At 47.3% G+C, this 18,379-nt stretch overlaps 1 protein-coding gene across 4 annotated transcripts in view; it reads right to left on the reverse strand.

The window, feature by feature from the left end:
- Positions 1 to 18,379, reverse strand: part of RIN2 (Ras and Rab interactor 2) — a 207,762-nt gene that overhangs the window by 101,373 nt on the left and 88,010 nt on the right. For all 4 annotated transcript variants that reach the window (XM_027559602.1, XM_027559603.1, XM_027559604.1 and 1 more), the window contains one exon: positions 5,356 to 5,449. In XM_027559602.1, coding sequence (XP_027415403.1) covers positions 5,356 to 5,412 — 57 coding nt within the window. In that variant the 5' untranslated portion in view covers positions 5,413 to 5,449. The remainder of the gene's footprint in view (positions 1 to 5,355; positions 5,450 to 18,379) is intronic.

Here is an 18,379-nt window from a genome sequence, read left to right on the forward strand (position 1 = left end):
CTGAAGTTGAATGGTTCTATGAAGACCTACAAGACCTTTTAGAACTAACACCCAAAAAAGATGTCCTTTTCATTATAGGGGACTGGAATGCAAAAGTAGGAAGTCAAGAAACACCTGGAGTAACAGGTAAATTTGGCCTTGGAATATGGAATGAAGCAGGGCAAAGACTAATAGAGTTTTGCCAAGAAAATGCACTGGTCATAACAAACACCCTCTTCCAACAACACAAGAGAAGACTCTATACATGGACATCACCAGATGGTCAACATCAAAATCAGACTGATTATATTCTTTGCAGCCAAAGATGGAGAAGCTCTATACAGTCAGCAAAAACAAGACCAGGAGTTGACTGTGGCTCAGATCATGAAATCCTTATTGCCAAATTCAGACTTAAATTGAAGAAAGTAGGGAAAACCACTAGACCATTCAGGTATGACCTAAATCAAATCCCTTATGATTATACAGTGGAACTGAGAAATAGATTTAAGGACCTAGATCTGATAGACAGAGTGCCTGATGAACTATGGAATGAGGTTCGTGACATTGTACAGGAGACAGGGATCAAGACTATCCCCATGGAAAAGAAATGCAAAAAACCAAAATGGCTGTCTGGGGAGGCCTTACAAATAGGTGTGAAAAGAAGAGAAGTGAAAAGCAAAGGAGAAAAGGAAAGATATAAACATCTGAATGCAGAGTTCCAAAGAATAGCAAGAAGAGATAAGAAAGCCTTCTTCAGTGATCAATGCAAAGAAATAGAGGAAAACAACAGAATGGGAAAGACTAGGGATCTCTTCAAGAAAATCAGAGATACCAAAGGAACATTTCATGCAAAGATGGGCTCGATAAAGGACAGAAACGGTATGGACCTAACAGAAGCAGAAGATATTAAGAAGAGATGGCAAGAGTACACAGAAGAACTGTACAAAAAAGATCTTCATGACCCAGATAATCACGATGGTGTGATCACTGACCTAGAGCCAGACATCCTGGAATGTGAAGTCAAGTGGGCCTTAGAAAGCATCACTACGAACAAAGCTAGTGGAGGTGATGGAATTCCAGTTGAGCTATTTCAAATCCTGAGAGATGATGCTGTGAAAATGCTGCACTCAATATGCCAGCAAATTTGGAAAACTCAGCAGTGGCCACAGGACTGGAAAAGGTCAGTTTTCATTCCAATCCCAAAGAAAGGCCATGCTAAAGAATGTTCAAACTACCGCACAATTGCACTCATCTCACATGCTAGTAAAGTAATGCTCAAAATTCTCCAAGCCAGGATTCAGCAATATGTGAACCATGAACTTCCTGATGTTCAAGCTGGTTTTAGAAAAGGCAGAGGAACCAGACATCAAATTGCCAACAACCGCTGGATCATCAAAAAAGCAAGAGAGTTCCAGAAAACATCTATTTCTGCTTTATTGACTATGCCAAAGCCTTTGACTGTGTGGATCACAATAAACCGTGGAAAATTCTTCAAGAGATGGGAATACCAGACCACCTGATCTGCCTCTTGAGAAATTTGTATGCAGGTCAGGAAGCAACAGTTAGAACTGGACATGGAACAACAGACTGGTTCCAAATAGGAAAAGGAGTACGTCAAGGCTGTATATTGTCACCCTGTTATTTAACTTATATGCAGAGTACATCTGCATATAAGTACATATGAGAAACGCTGGACTGGAAGAAACACAAGCTGGAATCAAGATTGCTGGGAGAAGTATCAATAACCTCAGATATGCAGATGACACCACCCTTATGGCAGAAAGTGAAGAGACACTAAAAAGCCTCTTGATGAAAGTGAAAGTGGAGAGTGAAAAAGTTGGCTTAAAGCTCAACATTCAGAAAATGAAGATCATGGCATCCGGTCCCATCACTTCATGGGAAATAGATGGGGAAACAGTGGAAACAGTGTCAGACTTTATTTTTCTGGGCTCCAATATCACTGCAGATGGTGACTGCAGCCATGAAATTAAAAGACGCTTACTCCTTGGAAGGAAAGTTATGACCAACCTAGATAGCATATTCAAAAGCAGAGACGTTACTTTGCCAACAAAGGTTCGTCTAGTCAAGGCTATGGTTTTTCCTGTGGTCATGTATGGATGTGAGAGTTGGACTGTGAAGAAGGCTGAGCGCCGAAGAATTGATGGTTTTGAACTGTGGTGTTGGAGAAGACTCTTGAGAGTCCCTTGGACTGCAAGGAGATGCAACCAGTCCATTCTGAAGGAGATCAGCCCTGGGATTTCTTTGGAAGGAATGATGCTAAAGCTGAAACTCCAGTACTTTGGCCACCTCATGCCAAGAGTTGACGCATTAGAAAAGACTCTGATGCTGGGAAGGATTGGGGGCAAGAGGAGAAGGGGATGACAGAGGATGAGATGGCTGGATGGCATCACTGACTCGATGGATGTGAGTCTCAGTGAACTCCGGGAGTTGGTGATGGACAGGGAGGCCTGGCGTGCTGCGATTCATGGGGTCACAAAGAGTCAGACACGACTGAGCAACTGATCTGATCTGATCTGATCTGATGCAAGAAACACAAGCAGTAGCCTTGGCATTAGCAACACAACACCCTTGAGTTAATAAGTTCTTCCTTTGTTGTAACCCACTGCACCTTTGATCCATGTAGCTTTGTTTCCTGAGGGGGACTGCAGTTCGGAAAGATAAAGGGAAAACAAGTCTTCTGGTTGACCAATCTTTATCGGGAAAGAGTCACAAAATGTTAACAGGCCACAGGGCCAGAAGATAATGTACATAACGTAAGACCCTTATTTATGAAAAGCTATGCAGAAAATGTCCTGGTTCGATAAAGGTAAAACTGATGTAATGTTGAGCTGACTCTGCATGACTTTGTGTCTTTCACTTCTGGAAATGTGTAACTCAGGGTATAAAAGCCCCTTTTGAAAATAAAGCTGCGGATCCCACTTCTCCAGAGCTCTGGTCTCTGTCTTTCTTTCTCTTTCTCTCTCTCTCTCTCTTCCTTTTTCAGGCTGACTCCTTGGAGCACAGAGGCTGAGTTCACTTTTTTGCCCAGGCTTCTAAGACCCAATCGGGAAGGCACCCCACGTCTTCACCCAGGGGAGGTGTCCTGTGTCTTCACCCCACCAAGAGGGCGCCTGTGGCCTCCGTGATCAGAGCAAGTCCCATGTCAGGGGCTTTATTGGCTTTCTGTGTAAACCAAGAAATATCAGCCTCTTTCTCTCTCCCTTATTCTTTCTCTTTATTTTTATTTTGACCCCGGACCACCAGGTCCCAATCCATTAAAAGACCCATGTCATCTCTCTTGCTGATGCCGTCCATCCTGAGGGTACCCTAGGATCCTGCTGGGCCTGGACCCCGACACCAAGGACTGCAGGAAAAACTGATTATGTTGAACTTAACAGTAGGTAGTATTAGGTCCAATAAACTCCTTAGGAATTTTTAAAGGCAATTTGGACTCTGTTTTCTCCTTTTACCTGGACTTTAACTACTATGTGAGATTCAGCCCTCTCTGCTTCCTGAGGCTAGGGTGGTGATTACGGACAAGCCGACATTTAGGCTGATGTAGGAGAAGGAAATGGCAACCCACTCCAGTACTCTTGCCTGGAAAATTCCATGGATGGAGGATCCTGGTAGGCTATAATCCATGGGGTTGCATAGAGTCGGACACGACTGAGCAACTTCACTTAATCACTTAAGCAATGCCTTTGGGGAGGGGGACTTGGGTTCCCCCCTTCCAGCAAGATGAAATGAATATCTCAGCATGAGACAGAATCCAAGAACTGGAGATGAGTCAGGAGCCTGGTGGGTTAGCGTCTGGTCCACGGGACACTTGGGGGGGCCCCTCCTGTGCCTCTGCTGGTGGATTTTACACAGTTTTGATTCAAATTGACTAAATGGTTTGTGAACTAAGACAGCTACGTTGACAAAGCTCAACTCTCAGGACTGAGAATCATGGCCATCTGTGTCAACATGACTTGACTAGTTCTTCCAGGAAGTTATTGTAAACCAATAAATAAATCTGCTGTTCACGGCAGGATATTCCTACAAAACAATCTGTCCTGGCACACTAGTTTGCTCACCTGGGAAAACAGCTTTGCTGATCAATGGTTTACTCTCGAAGACTCCCTTTAAGACTCTTGACATGCTGAATCCACCCACCCTGAACTGTATTATGTACTAAGTGACCACAAACTTTGCTGAAACCCAGCCAATTCTCGGCCTGAAAAAGCACAACTTAAAGAGCCTGGGCATGGACCTCTAAACCCTGTAAAGACACCTCCTAACCCTCTTTGCCTAGACACTGACAGGCCCAGGCCCTGGCCATGTCTTCTTTTGACAGTCACTTGAATGAACTTGGCTTTGCTTTACCAATAAGCTTTTGTGATGAAAATTTTGGAGCCCAGAACTGACACAGGAAATCAGGTTTGAAACAGGAAGCATCTAAGTGTGAGTTACTCTATATCTACAACCCACCAGGGTGGGGTAATCAGTAAATATATAGTCAGTTTTCCTCCAAAACATGAAGGCTTCTATTTCATTCCCTTTTTGAGGAAAAGACCTGGTATTTGAACACCTGCTTGTGACACAGTGCAAATGCACGATTTACCTCTGTGTCCCTCTGATTTTACATTTTCTGCATTTCCCAAATTTTCTACAATGAGTTTGCATTATTTGGAGGGTGAGTGAGAGGAAGCAAAGCAAACACCATAAAAAGAAAAGTAATTCCCTCGTGTATATTAGAAACAATTGTCAGGTCTTAATTTAAAACACACACTCAAGAGTATATAAAATACCCACTGAGAAGCTCATCTCATTAACCTAGCAAGGTCCCCCACTGGCATCAACAGGCATGTAGAAAAGTGGTCCAGCTTTCATCATGCTGCCTGGGTTCTCTCTTAAGAGGCCTCTGGCGGTGTTTGATAAAATATACCAGCAAAAGCATTCAGTCAGTCTAAGGTAAGGCCCAGGGATCTGTGTGTCCTTCTCTTCTTTTAATGAGCACTTAAATGATTCTCAAAATCAAGCCAAGGGTAAAGCACACTCAGATGCTGAGCCCAGCTTCCATCAAACACCATCCAGATGAAAAAGGAGCAGGTGAGCAGTTGACAGGGAAGGTTGCCTCACCTGTCTCATACAGGTGGCATCGCCCCGTGTCTGGGTGCTGAGCCTGTCTGGAAGCACAGACTCACGAAAGCCCCCATCTCCCACCAAAGCCAGGAGGAGCTTGCAGCTGGGCTCAGGCGAGCTCCCCAGCCAGAGCTGGCTCAGGGAGCAGGCTTCCCCTGCCCCTCTCCACAGTCCTGCAGCTCCCCGTGCAGCCCGGCACTGGCACCGGGAGCAAGACACCCGTCAGCAACCCCGATCGAGGCTCCCTTTTACCTTAAAGAAACTTCCTCGCTTGTCCAGACCGCGGGTGCCCATGGTCTGAGCTGACATGGCCCCCCGACGAGGCTCTCCTGCACGCCGGGGACTCCTGAAGGTAGAGACATGTGTGATGGTTAGTCCAGCCTGTAGGAAATTCCTTTCTAAGCCACAGAACACTCACAACAACCCTCCTGCCAAGATCTTTTTCCATCAACAACAAGAGTGCCGTTTTATTTCCCACCAAAGCCCTTCCATCTCCTTTCAGGCTGATTTCCTGCCGCCCATGGCTCAGACTCGGCCCCACCTTCGCCGCCCCCCTCCCGCTCCTCCAGCTGACGGCCCAGGCTCCCGGGGACTGCGGATAGCATAATGATTGCTCTGTGTGTTTGCTTGACCTCACGCTCAAGTCCTAGAGGGACAATGCTAGATGTCACTATAATCTGCTCCAAAGCTCACGGACTTAATGCGGCCGATCACAGAGGCCAGCGGAAGAGTGAGGCCTTGCGTGTCCCAGAAAATCCTGCAGGAATGGGATGAGGTCATTAACAGCTCTGCCAGCCCTCTCCCCCCAGGCAAGGTCAACACAAGGGCACCGGGAAGAAATCCCTCTCTTTTCTCCTAAGAAATCAAAGCTTCGGATGAAATTCTGTGTGCCTACTGACAGAGATTAGTTTGTGTTAAGAAACAGCATGTAAACAGCTCCAGGATAACCCGAGGGGAGGCGGGGTGGACACTGGAACGCAGAGAGGAGTTTAAGGGCATGATCGGGTTCTGAATCATAACTGCAGCTATTTGAGCTTGGAACTGCCCTCACTGGAGCATCAAAACCCAATAATCTTGTCTCCCGGCTCCAACGCCTTCCACATCCACTTATAAATAAAACACACATGCACACAGGCAGCTGGCCCCGCCCCGGCCAGTGCGTGCTGAGGAAGCATCTCTGATCCGGTCTAGTGCACCAGGGACGATGATCAAACTGCCCTCTGGCTCTCAGAGGTAGCTGACCCTAACCTCGACCAGCCCGGTAGAAGGACTGTAAAGGAAACATTAAATGAAAACGTGTCCGGGGGATCTTAGAGGGTTCAGCGGCAGGGGTGGGGTGGGAAGGCCCCAAAGACACATGAGCTGCTGCCAGTTTGCTGAGGCTCTTTCATCATGAACTTGGGGGGACAGAGGCAGCAGCAGCCCACAAACATGTCAACAAACGGAAGAGTAGTAGAGAATTGCTCGCGTTAGGAAGCGATGACCTCTGGAGACAGGCACGTTTCCGCCCTAAGACCTGCCACTCCTTCACATCCGCAGGGGGCTGCAATGACCGGTGGTTTCCATCTCAGAAAATGAGAACACAACATGGACCCGCCCTTCCTTCTGGAGCTGTCACCTATTTCAGTTATGTCTCTGTGGCTCCGTCCCTTTAAAGGTTCAGAGCTGTCTTCCCTCCGATTCTTTCCACTCGGAATCCCAATGGGATGAAGGTCAACCTTCCAAAAGCCTCCTGAGAAGACTGGTGAGTTTTCCATGGCAATTCTGTTGACTCTGAGATTCACGTTCACAAGCTCAGCTGCTGCACGGAGCCCCAGTTCCAGGCCCTTTGAAGTTCATCACTTAATTAGCAAAGTCCAGGGGCTGGAGTGCTCCCAAAAGGAAAACACAGTGCTGTCTTCAGAGCACGGAGCAGAACCACAACCACAGTGGAACCTTGAGGGGCAAATGATTAACTGTTTCAACCAAGAAGCACACAAATTAAAAAGTACACTTGAATCCAAGCCTAATGCCTGTAATTCTTTTCCTTCCAGATGCTTTCTCGGCAAGAAATTTGACATTGCACAGCAGTGAAGGAATGGCACGTTGAGAGCCAAGACTTCATTCCTCATCCAGACCTAAGTCTCTTTGTTCTGTTCAGAAGTTTTCCGTATACAAACCCTTTCTGATGAGCCAGGACAGGCAGGGGATACTGCCTATAACCACTGAGAAGTCTGGATTCCTCAAGTTTACTAGCTTACTTAGCTTCCTGAAAACTGAACGTGAACACGTCTACCTCAAGTGGTTCTCAAGGAAATGACCAGCCTGGATTCTGTGTGGAATTGGCAGATGCATCACATTTCTTCCAAAGGATGCAGATTCCATCTCTGCTTCTTCAAAAGGCTATGAGAGCAGGTGACAAAGACAGGCTGCCAAGGGCCACAGCAGGTCCTTTGCAGAGAATGAAATCCACATTATTCGAATTCTTAAATAAAGCTCTCATGGGTCGGGAAGAAGTTTGGGTGTCAGGTCTTTCCTATTGGAGCAGTAGTTTCCTTCCCAAACCATAGCCTCTGACACCCCAACTCAACATGGACAGAAATCTAATACAATTGATAAGGAGACTTTCTTTCCACTTGTGGTTCTCACCTGATCCCTCACCTACCCTGGAGTTACACCAACAATCTCATCCTAAAACCACCCCAGTACACAAACAGACTGAACCAACAAACAGAAAAGGAACGGTAGTTAGAGAGGCTGTCAGATTCCTCCAGACTTACACGGTGGAAGCTTGCTCCTTTCCTGGTTTCCCTGAACAGTGGAGCAGAGTCTCCAAAAAGGAGCCCAGAGTGTCCAGTGGATCTTTCCAGATGCTAGCTGAACGCCAGCAAAAAAGAGAGAGAGAGAGAGAAACCCGAATGGGACCGAAGGACACTGCGAACACTTTGGAAGGACACGGCCAAGCCCTTTCAGTAACAGCACTGAAAGAATGTAAACAGAGCCGGCGCTGTGGTCCAACTACAGGACAAAGGCAGGAAGCGAGTATTCCCAACTCTTCCCCTATGCCAGGCTCAGCCACTTTGGAGGAAGCCTGGCGATGGCTTCCATGTGGCCCCAAGAGCGAGTGCCGAGGTGAAGTCTGTCCTGGGATTTCAGTGTCCAGGACTCACTGCGCCGTCCGACCGGGCTCCAGGTGGTGTGGACCGTGCTGAGCAGGACCGCTCCCGGCTGGCCTTCCAGCCCCTTCCACTGGGAGCCGCTGAGGACGGCGCTGGGCTACCACCACCTGACCTTGGGCTGCAGGGCTGGCCGACAGGGCTAGAACACCCGGCACTTGGGCTCCAGTTCACCAAGCCACGGAGCCAAGTCACTGGCAAGTTTCCAGCTGTTGCTTAAAATTCCAGCTTGCCAGATCTTGGCAAGAGAGGCTGCATCTGAGACGGACCCCAGCCACCCCCTCCCCCCACCCTGATTTATTTAGCCAGCCTCTACCATTCTATTCTGTTCGCTTCAGGTACAAGTTTGAACCCCAAAAGCGGCAGCAGTAATACAGACTCTGGAGACCTCCACTCACAAGTCTGGTTTAAAAGACTCAGCTTCTTGGAGTCATGGGTTTCTCATCTCCTGCTGCTGTGCAAGTCGGCTCTGAAAGCTTTCTAATCACTCCTGTCTTCCTTCTTCCTTCTAACAGCTGAATGAAGCGAGGCAAAGTGGACTTCGGCTCTTGGTAAACAAGCTCTCATTATTATAATCATTTTACAGCCAAACGAACTGAAGTAGAAGAAAGTGACTCACCCCCCGGGGGACCTGTCAGGTCGAGGCCAGTCCTGGGACAGGCATGTCACCTTTCTGCCTGGTTCCTTGCTTGAGTGGCTCCAATGACGGCAGGTCCTCCCTCTTGTGAATATTTTTTGTCTTTACTAAGAGGTAAGAGCCAGTGGGGCGGGTCTGCGTCTGAGTCCAGGGAAGGTCTCTGAATATTTCCATAATTATCTTTGTATGACCAAGGATTTTACAAGTTGGATAGAAAAATCTCTATTCCAGCCCCTGGCTGGACGATTCAAGTTATTTAAATTTAAAATTCGTTCTTTGAACATCTTGTCTCCCTGCCCAGCACTGATTTTTTTCCTCTTAGTCGTCAAACTCTTTAAAGCATTTTGAAGATCATAAACATCTTTTGTTGAAAAGAGAAACTAATTTACAGGAAGTAAGAAACCAGAAGAGAAGAACTGTATTCCCAGGCTCTTGGTAACTGTTTTTAAAGAGAATTAGAAACAATGCTCTGTGTCTTGACATTCACAAGAGTAACAGAGGAGAATAAAAATAATCTTTCTTCTTTTTTTAGGAAGGTGTTCACAGTGAGACTGTGCATTTCAGCCACTCACAAGGTTGTCCTGTAACCAATTCCAGGGGAGGTCCTTCCTCTTGGAAAACAGCGGGTCTCACCGAGACCCTGCAGAAGCTTTGTTGATGCCTACAAAGCAGGCGTGGATACCTCCACCAAGGGCAGTGAATGTGCCCTGCACACAGGCGGGCAGCTTGGCTGTTACAAACTCCTCCTCCCCACTGATGGGAAACTGCCCCCTCTCTCCCCACCCACTGCCCTCATCTGACCCCTTGGGCCATCCAAGAGTTACTGCCCGCCTCCTTCTCCCTGTCCCTTCTGAGTGACACTCCTCGGGCCTTGGGGCTGCTGCCTGGAATAGGGCTAGGAAGGGAGAGGGGTAGCCCCTAAGGTCATTCTCAGAAGCATGTGTCTTTTAAGCTCCTCACTTGAAAAGTGCCACGTAGTTGGTGGTCACAGACGACACACGTGTGCAATGACCACATGTAAGTGAAGAAGCCCCATAAGCTGCATCGGCCCTGAGCCCAGAGGACACCATGGAAGGAAGTCACACAGGTTTACCGTCTACATGTGAGCACCTGAGTTTAGAGCTCTCCTTCCCGAAGTGCTCTGGCCACAATGGTGCGCGCGCGCGCGCGTGTGTGTGTGTGTGTGTGCGCGCGCATGCGTGCGCACGTGTGTCCAGCCGTGTCTGACTCTTTGTGACCCCATGGACTGTGGCCCGCCAGGCTCCTCTATCCGTGGGATTTCCCAGGGGAGAACACTGGAGTGGGTTGCCATTTCCTTCTCCAGGGGATCTTCCTGAGCCAGGGATGGAAACCATGTCTCTTGCACCATCTTCTGCACTAGCAGGCATGTTCTTTACCACTTTGCCACCTAGGAAGCCCCCAAAGGGTCTACGCTGGTGGTTCATTTTAACTGAAGGTTTATAACCTGGCGGCACCTAGATGGAGTCCACACTGAAGATACAATAGATGACGTAACACACTTTTTTTTAACACACTGAGTAAACTGTCTCCAGAGACCCTCAGTCAAGAATTCATGTCCAAGTGGTTTATTAGAGGTGACTTCATGAATCACTGGTCAAGGAGAGGGTGTGACACAGGGGAGAAAGGGCAGCCAGTACAAAGTGCAGCATCAAGCAAGCAGCCAGGGGCGAGTGGACTGCAGCCCTCCAGGGTTGGAAGCCCTAAAGCTGGCGTAGACTGGCCTTGGGTCCCAACTGAGGGGCCAGGGAGCTGGGATATTTGTTCAACTCCCCCCAGGTAACTGTGGGAAGCTGCCCCTAAGGGGCCTTGGGTCACCAGCTGCTCCCATATACCCCTGTTGTGGGTAGAGTGGACTGTCAAAGCCAAAGAGAGCCCTTGGGCAAAGCTGGCAGTTGGAAATCAGGCCAGTGTGCATGGAAACACTCAGTACCCAAAGGAGACGGGAAGGACTGAACAATGTCCCCTACACCTGGTAACTCAAACCAGGACATTTTGCCTAAAGTGTGGGTGTCTTGCTTCTCTGTCACAGCGAGCTGTCATCCTCCTACACTGCTGGTGGGAATAAGCTATAGATATTAATACAATGGAATACTGCTGCTGCTGCTAAGTCACTGCAGTCGCCATAGACAGCAGCCTACCAGGCTCCTCCGTCCCCGGAATTCTCCAGGCAAGAACACTGGAGTGGGTTGCCATTTCCTTCTCCAATGCATGAAAGTGAAAAGTGAAAGTGAAGTCGCTCAGTCGTGTCCGACTCCTAGCGACCCCATGGACTGCAGCCCACCAGGCTCCTCTGTCCATGGGCTTTTCCAGGCAAGAGTACTGGAGTGGGGTGCCATTGCCTGCTCCCAATGGAATACTACTCAGCCACAAAAAAGAATGAAATAATGCCACTTGCAGTAACATGGATGTTGATCATCTTACATCATCAGATCTTCACACTAAGTGAAGTAAGCCAGAGAAAGACAAATATCATATGATATCCTTTATACATAAAATCTAAAATATGATACAATGAACTTATTTATAAAACAAACAGACTCACAAACATAGAAAACAAGCTTATGGTTATCAAAGAGGAAGTGGGGGAGGAATAAATTCACAAATTATCTGTGGGTTGACAATTATACCCTCCTGTATGGAGAAGGCGATGGCACCCCACTCCAGTACTCTTGCCAGGAAAATCCCATGGACTCCCAGCGACCCCATGGACTGCAGCCTACCAGGCTCCTCCGTCCATGGGATTTTCCAGGCAAGAGTACTGGAGTGGGCTGCCATTAAACTGGGGCCAGGGGTCTCGCTATGACAAAGCTACTATTGGAACAGGGCCCTAACCTGTCTGTGGTATTTTTATTGACAAAGAATTTGACCCACATATCCTCATCTCACCTACCTGCTAGGGCATCAGGGGCTCCATCTATATACACAAGGCTCCCCCGCAGCCCAAAGCTACTGTTTTAACCAAGGCTTCATCACGGACTCTGTTCTCAGAGCTCTAGTGCTTCCTTTTCCTTCCTACTCCCTGATTTTGATTATTTTCAATTCCTCTATGTTTCCACTAAGGTGCACAAAAGGAGCGGACAGAAGTCAAATCATTCAGCTGGCAGGCTCGTGTGTGATTTCTGGATCACAGCTCTTTGTTTTCTCTGCTTCCAATTTAGGGGGAACAAAACCAAATCAAAATCAAACCACAAAGTGTTTGTGGGGTCCTATTCCCCTACCTCCCCACTCCCTTTGCTGAACTCAGAAAGATCTGTCTACAAAAAAGTACAGAAAGAAGCACTCCTTTTTGCTCTCTGTCTCTGAAATGCTGTCTTTCCACTCAACATTCCTTTCCCCTGAAGTCCAGGCTCCCCTCTCTTAATGACAGCACCAGGCTTGAATCTCTGTTTCACTCTGCCCATCAATCACTCCCAGTGCTGCAGGGTCTTTCATCCAAACCTCTGTCATCTTCCCCCCCGTCCTCCGTGTGCACTCAGACCTGGACTGCAGCACCCTTAATGGTTTCAGCATCTCGCTGCTGTCTGTGGTCCCCACTGTCTGTCTGCTCCCCTCCATTCTCAGAGGGATTGGTCCTTTCCAGCCTCCCGCTTCCTGTTGCTGCGCTGCACAGGCAGAAACCTGCTTTTAGGAATCTAACGTCCACAGTCCCTGGATGAGTACTCAGGGCCCTTTTCCCATCTGTTTTCAGTAGTGATGTGTGTGCAGACTGGCCCTGTCCCTTCTGGAATGGAGCTCCCACAATACTAGACACTGAGAACATTGCTGATCGGCAGCCCCCTCGTCATGGTGTTTTCACACCTGACATTTGCACACTGTCACCTCCGGTCACACAGCAAACCTGGGCCAGCAAGTTGATGAGTCCAAGGCTGGTAGCCGTGGGCAGGTGAGATACTGAAGGTACGTGACTCCCGGCTCCCTGACCACCCAGGTGGGAAAACTCTCAGGTGCTGTCCTGTGCTGTCTCCCAAGGTCCTCGTGAGATGAGGCTCCAGTCGCCCCCAGGGAGCTGGCTTGATCACACAGCCTTTTCCCTCCCCCTCCTCACGACGGGCTCAGAGCTGGTGCAGAGATGTCAGCCGGGGTCTGGGTCGCTGCCTTAGCGACCTCGCTGCCTAAGCTTCAGCTCTCCCTTCTTGCTCAACCTCCTGGTGACAAGTGACCAAAGATTCTCTTTGCTGTGAATTTCCACTGCAGCCATGGGAGATCTGAACTTTGGTTTCCTCTGACCAGTTGTAATAATAATCACCCCAAACTCATGCCTGAGCCTCTCTGACTCTGGACCTTCCCTGCCCTCCTGCTAGGACATTTGGCCACTGCCTGTTTCCGCTCTGTTCAGTGGCTCCTTATTTGTACTCTGTGACATGCTGCAATATGCTGCTTTTATGTATCCAGAGAGGTCATTGCTATAACTTTCAGAGTTATAACTCTGGTGGCATGGACAGAAGCGTTTGTGACACCCACAGTAACGCATTGGGATGTCTCTGAGATATTAAAGTTTGGTCCTTATAAAACCCTTCCTTGCAATCTGCACCTGAATCCTTATCTTAGGGTCTGCTTTTGGGGGCAGCCAAACCAAGACAATCACAGTCACACACACACACACACACACACACACACACACACTTTAATGGCTGCTCCCCCTTCCCTGTGTCCAGCCCCACTTTCCTGAGATCACCTCCCAGACAACAACTTCTACAAGAATCCTTGTCTCAGAGTCTGGTTCCCTATTTCTCCTAGGAATGCTGCTCACTTGGTACTGAATTCACAATTAATGGAAACACCTTTACCAACATAAAATCCACAAACATATTTTGAATAAAATTTCTCTGACCCTGTAAATAACCACTACTCTTTGTGAGCATAATTTACACTCTCCAGGTAAAAATGGAAACAACAGACCTCTACTGCAAACTGTTGCAAAAATTTGACTTACTTGAAAATGAGTTAAAATGTTACATTACTCAATGCAACAAATGATCAATCTATTTTGAACTGAGGATATAATTTTTCCTACCAGAGAATCTTTTTTTTGGGGGGGTCCTTCACTTGCAAAATAAATTCAAAGATTAAGAAGCACACTGGATGATAAGTCCTCTCAGGATACCCACATACTGTGGTCCAGCTCTGCTCCCATGTGACCACAATTAGAGCTTTTAAGAAACTCCTCTGATTTTTCTCATCATAATCACTTGCTTGTTTCCCCCACGGTAATGAGCAATTAATCCCACATTATAAATAGGCCCTTGGATCAGTGAGGGGCTTTTATGTTGTAAGTAACAGAAAACCCAATTCTAATTGGCTTAAGAAGAAACAGTCATGTCTCCTTATAGACGGCTGATTAATTGCAAGAGGAATGATAGTAATCAAACAGTGGAAAAACCAGACAATGCCAGGACCAGGTGAGTGAGATGAATACCTCACTGAGGCCAGAGAGATGCCATGTTCCTCCAGGCCCGAGATGAACACAACATCAGTTAAAGTGCTTCCCAACAGAAGGCGGGGGATCTGAAACTTGTCATAAGGACCACATATGCTCCACCTAAGGGACAGTCAACAAAAAAACTTGCCTGGATTTTGCAAAAATATTGATGTCATGAAAGACAAGGAAAAACAGGAATCGTTCCAGATTAAAAGAGATTAAAGAGATCCAACGCTCCCAAAACTCACAATACTGGACTCAGAGAAAGAAACATGCTACAGAGGGTCCTGGGCTTACCAGGGGGCTCAGAGGCAGAAGAATCCGGTTGTCAATGCAGGAGACACAGATTTGATCCCTAGGTTGGGAAGATCCCCTGGAGGAGGAAATGGCAACCCATTCCAGTATTCTTGCCTGGGAAATCCCATGGACAGATGATCCTGGCAGGCTACAGTCCATCGGGTCTCAGAGAGTCAGACACAACTGAGCATGCATGCACGTGCACACACACACACACACACACACACACACACACTTAGGGGGTGTTACTGGGAAAACTGATTAAAATTGGTATCTGTGGCTTAAACTACTATATCATACCTGTAAATCAAAGAGGACATGTCTTACATTTGCTCATTCTAGTTTATTTTCATTTAAAATCTTTTAGGTTAATTTTAAGCTTTTTAAAAGTTAGTTTTGAAAATTGAGACACATTACTAATACTGTAGGAACTGGTGAGGCCTTGTCTTACCACTTTCTTTGTACTGTGACTTCTTTTTGGATGTATTTTGCTAAGTGAAACTTGTTAAAATCTTTTGTTATAGTATGTGTGCTGTGTTCGGTCATGTCTGATTCTTTGTGATCCTATGGTCTGTAGCCCACCAGGCTCCTCTGTCCATGGGATTTTCCAGGCAAGAGTACTTGAGTGGGTTGCCATTTTCTAATTCAGGGGATTTTACTGATTCAAGGATTGAACTTGCATCTCCTGCTTTGGCAGGTGGATCCTTTACCACAGCACCACCTTTGTTAACTAAGACTTTTTCTTAAAAAGACTTCCTCACAATGAAAAAAAAAAAAAGATTAAGCTGCAGTCCTGGATGACAGGACTGTGGGGATGTGAGAGAAGGTCCCTGTTCTGAAGAACATTTGGAAAAGCACATGCTCAAGGGGTGTGATGTCCACTGCTCTCACCGGGCCCAGAGAGGATCCAACCGCAGGGGACAAAGTGGAACAAATTGGCAAATCAGCATAAATGGAAAATAAGGGTTCTCTGAACTACTCTTGCAAATTTCTGGAAGTTTGGAAGTATTTCAAAATCAGAACTTAAAAAACAACTGAGCAATGAAAGTGATTAGGTGACCTGGAGGGCCAAGCCAGTGGCTCCATGATTTTAGCAGGGCCCCACTTCCCTGGCTTTCTTCTGTCTCCTGATTCTACCCTTCTGGGGTCAGCACACCTGTCCTCAGAGTGACAGGTGGTGGACTGGCTGCGGGACCTCAGGCTTCACACCCTCTCAGAAGGGGAAGTGAGGGCCTTCTTTCCCGAAACTCTTCCTTCACGTTTGGAAACCCTGCTCCATCACAGAGAATCTAATCAGGCCTCCCTGGCACTTAGGACATGAAGTCCCCTTACCCACCCACTATAGCAGACACCCCAGGTCTCCTCCAGTTTCACGAAAACTTTCATTCCCATTTCCAGCTCCCCCACGAGCCCACCCTCATCTGCCACAACCCTGAATCTCTGCAACAGACCCTCTCTCTAAACCTGCCCCCTTCACCACCTGGCAAATACTTTCTGTTCCTCCAGACTTGATTCTCGAAGCACCTCTTTTGTGTGACCTTCCAGGGTCCCCCAGTGCAGGGCCTCCTCTTTCCTGGGGGTCTCGACCCTCCAACAGCCTCTCGTGACATTATGAGGCCATGTTTCTACTTATTGCCCACAGGCCCTGAGTTTCTGAAGGGCAAAGCTGGGCTATAGTCCAAGGTTCAGAAAGTGCCCACACCCCCACCACACGTGGACCCAGCATCACGCCTGCCCCGCCGACACCACGTGCTTCCTGCCCAGTAGAAACCTGTGGAATGAGTTTCATGAGTGAATCTGTGAAACTGCTTACAGCAGGGCTGGACCTGAAATAATTCACTGAAATAAAATGTTCTCCAGTAAAATACATGTTAATTAGGTTGGGTATTTTACTCTGGGAAGGAAAATTACCCTGTTATTCAAGCCACATGGAACCACTGAGAAAGGCATCATTTAGCCCATACGTGGCAAGTGCATAAGTTCTAATTTCCTGTTTTTCTCCGAGAGGCCGCCGTCCCAGCCTGGGTCGGGCAGTGCTTGATCACGGCCCAGCCTTGGCTCAAGAGAAAGACTGTCTTCAAAATATGGGGAAAAGGGAATCTCAGAAAAGCCACAAATCACAAATACCACATCATCAAACAGGAGGGACGGCCACGGTCGGCGGCCATTCTGACAGCCTTCACGCCCGGCATTAGGCCACGCCAGACACGTGGACTTGATGGTTTTGCAGCCCCTGCTACCCAGGGGAGGCCCTTTCCTGGGGCACAGAAGTGCATCACAGCTGAAAAAGCAGACCAGCTCATCAGCTAGATGACTTTTTCAGAGCAACTAGGGACTCATCCCTCTGAAAAGTCTAAACAATCCCTGCGCTTCATTCATCCTTCATTTTTAGTCAAATCATGCCTCTTAAAAACCTCCCACCGGAGGACATGGCCACAGTCACCTGCGCATCCAGAGACTGGACACCAAGGAGGACATAGCATCCTTTAGGGGGCCAAGAGCATGTGACCCGAATCTCCCTGTCAGGCGCACCAGACACAGCAAACTGAGGGGACCTTGCAAAAACCAGCCTGAGCCCCTCAGAAATGTCAGGGTCTTAAAGAGAAAGGCTGAAGACCCATTTCAGGTCGAGGGAGAAAGTACAGATTTAAATGCAATGCATGGTCCTGGACTGGATCTGAATCTAAAGAATAAAAAAGAAAATGGCTCTAAGTAGCATTCCAGGGTTAACTGGTGAAACCAGAATATGGGCTAGAGGTTAAAGTACTGGATCAACATTAGGTGTCCTGCATTTGACAACTGCACTGTGGTGACATGAGAACGACCTTGTTCTCAAGTACACACTGACGTGTTAAGTAGCACACTGACTCTCAAATCACCTAGAAAAAGAAGTGCAAGTGTGTGTGTGTGTATGTGAGTGTGCATAAGACAGACAGAATGAAAACTGATGTGGGAATATGTTAAAAATGTATTAATCTGGGTAAATAAATGGCATACAAATATTCTTTGTACTACACCTGCAATGTGTATCAAGTTTGAAATCTTTTTAAAATGTGGAAGTGCGTTCCATTGCCTCATTTTGTAAAATAAAATAAATGAGATTCTTAGTGACAATGGTTTGGAACAGCTCACCATGAAACACTGGAAAACAGTTAATTAAGCAGAGAGGGTGGGAAAGCTTTATTCTATCACTTATACAAAGAGAGAAGGCAATGGCACCCCACTCCAGTACTCTTGCCTGGAAAATCCTGTGGACGGAGGAACCTGGTAGGCTGCAGTCCATGGGGTCGATAAGAGTCGGACACGACTGAGTGACTTCACTTTCACTTTTCACTTTCATTCATTGGAGAAGGAAATGGCAACCCACTCCAGTATTCTTGCCTGGAAAATCCCAGGGACGGGGGAGCCTAGTGGGCTGCCGTCTATGTGGTCACACAGAGTTGGACACGAATGAAGCCACTTAGCAGCAGCAGCAGCAGCATACAAAATAAGTTAGTCTGGCAGTACAATTTGATTGGTGAGTGGTTTTTAAACATTTGACACTTGATATAAAGTTGTATTTGTGGGTGTGTTTTATTATTCATTGTGCAATTTGACTATGCCAAACTTTTGTGTGGATCACAATAAACTGTGGAAAATTCTGAAAGAGATGGAAATACCAGACTACCTTACCTGCCTCCTGAGAAATCTGTATGCAGGTCAGGAAGAAACAGTTAGAACTGGACATGGAACAACAGACTGGTTCCA

This window comes from Bos indicus x Bos taurus, chromosome 13 (genome assembly GCF_003369695.1).
Source record: "Bos indicus x Bos taurus breed Angus x Brahman F1 hybrid chromosome 13, Bos_hybrid_MaternalHap_v2.0, whole genome shotgun sequence".
NCBI classification, from domain to species: Eukaryota; Metazoa; Chordata; class Mammalia; order Artiodactyla; family Bovidae; genus Bos; species Bos indicus x Bos taurus.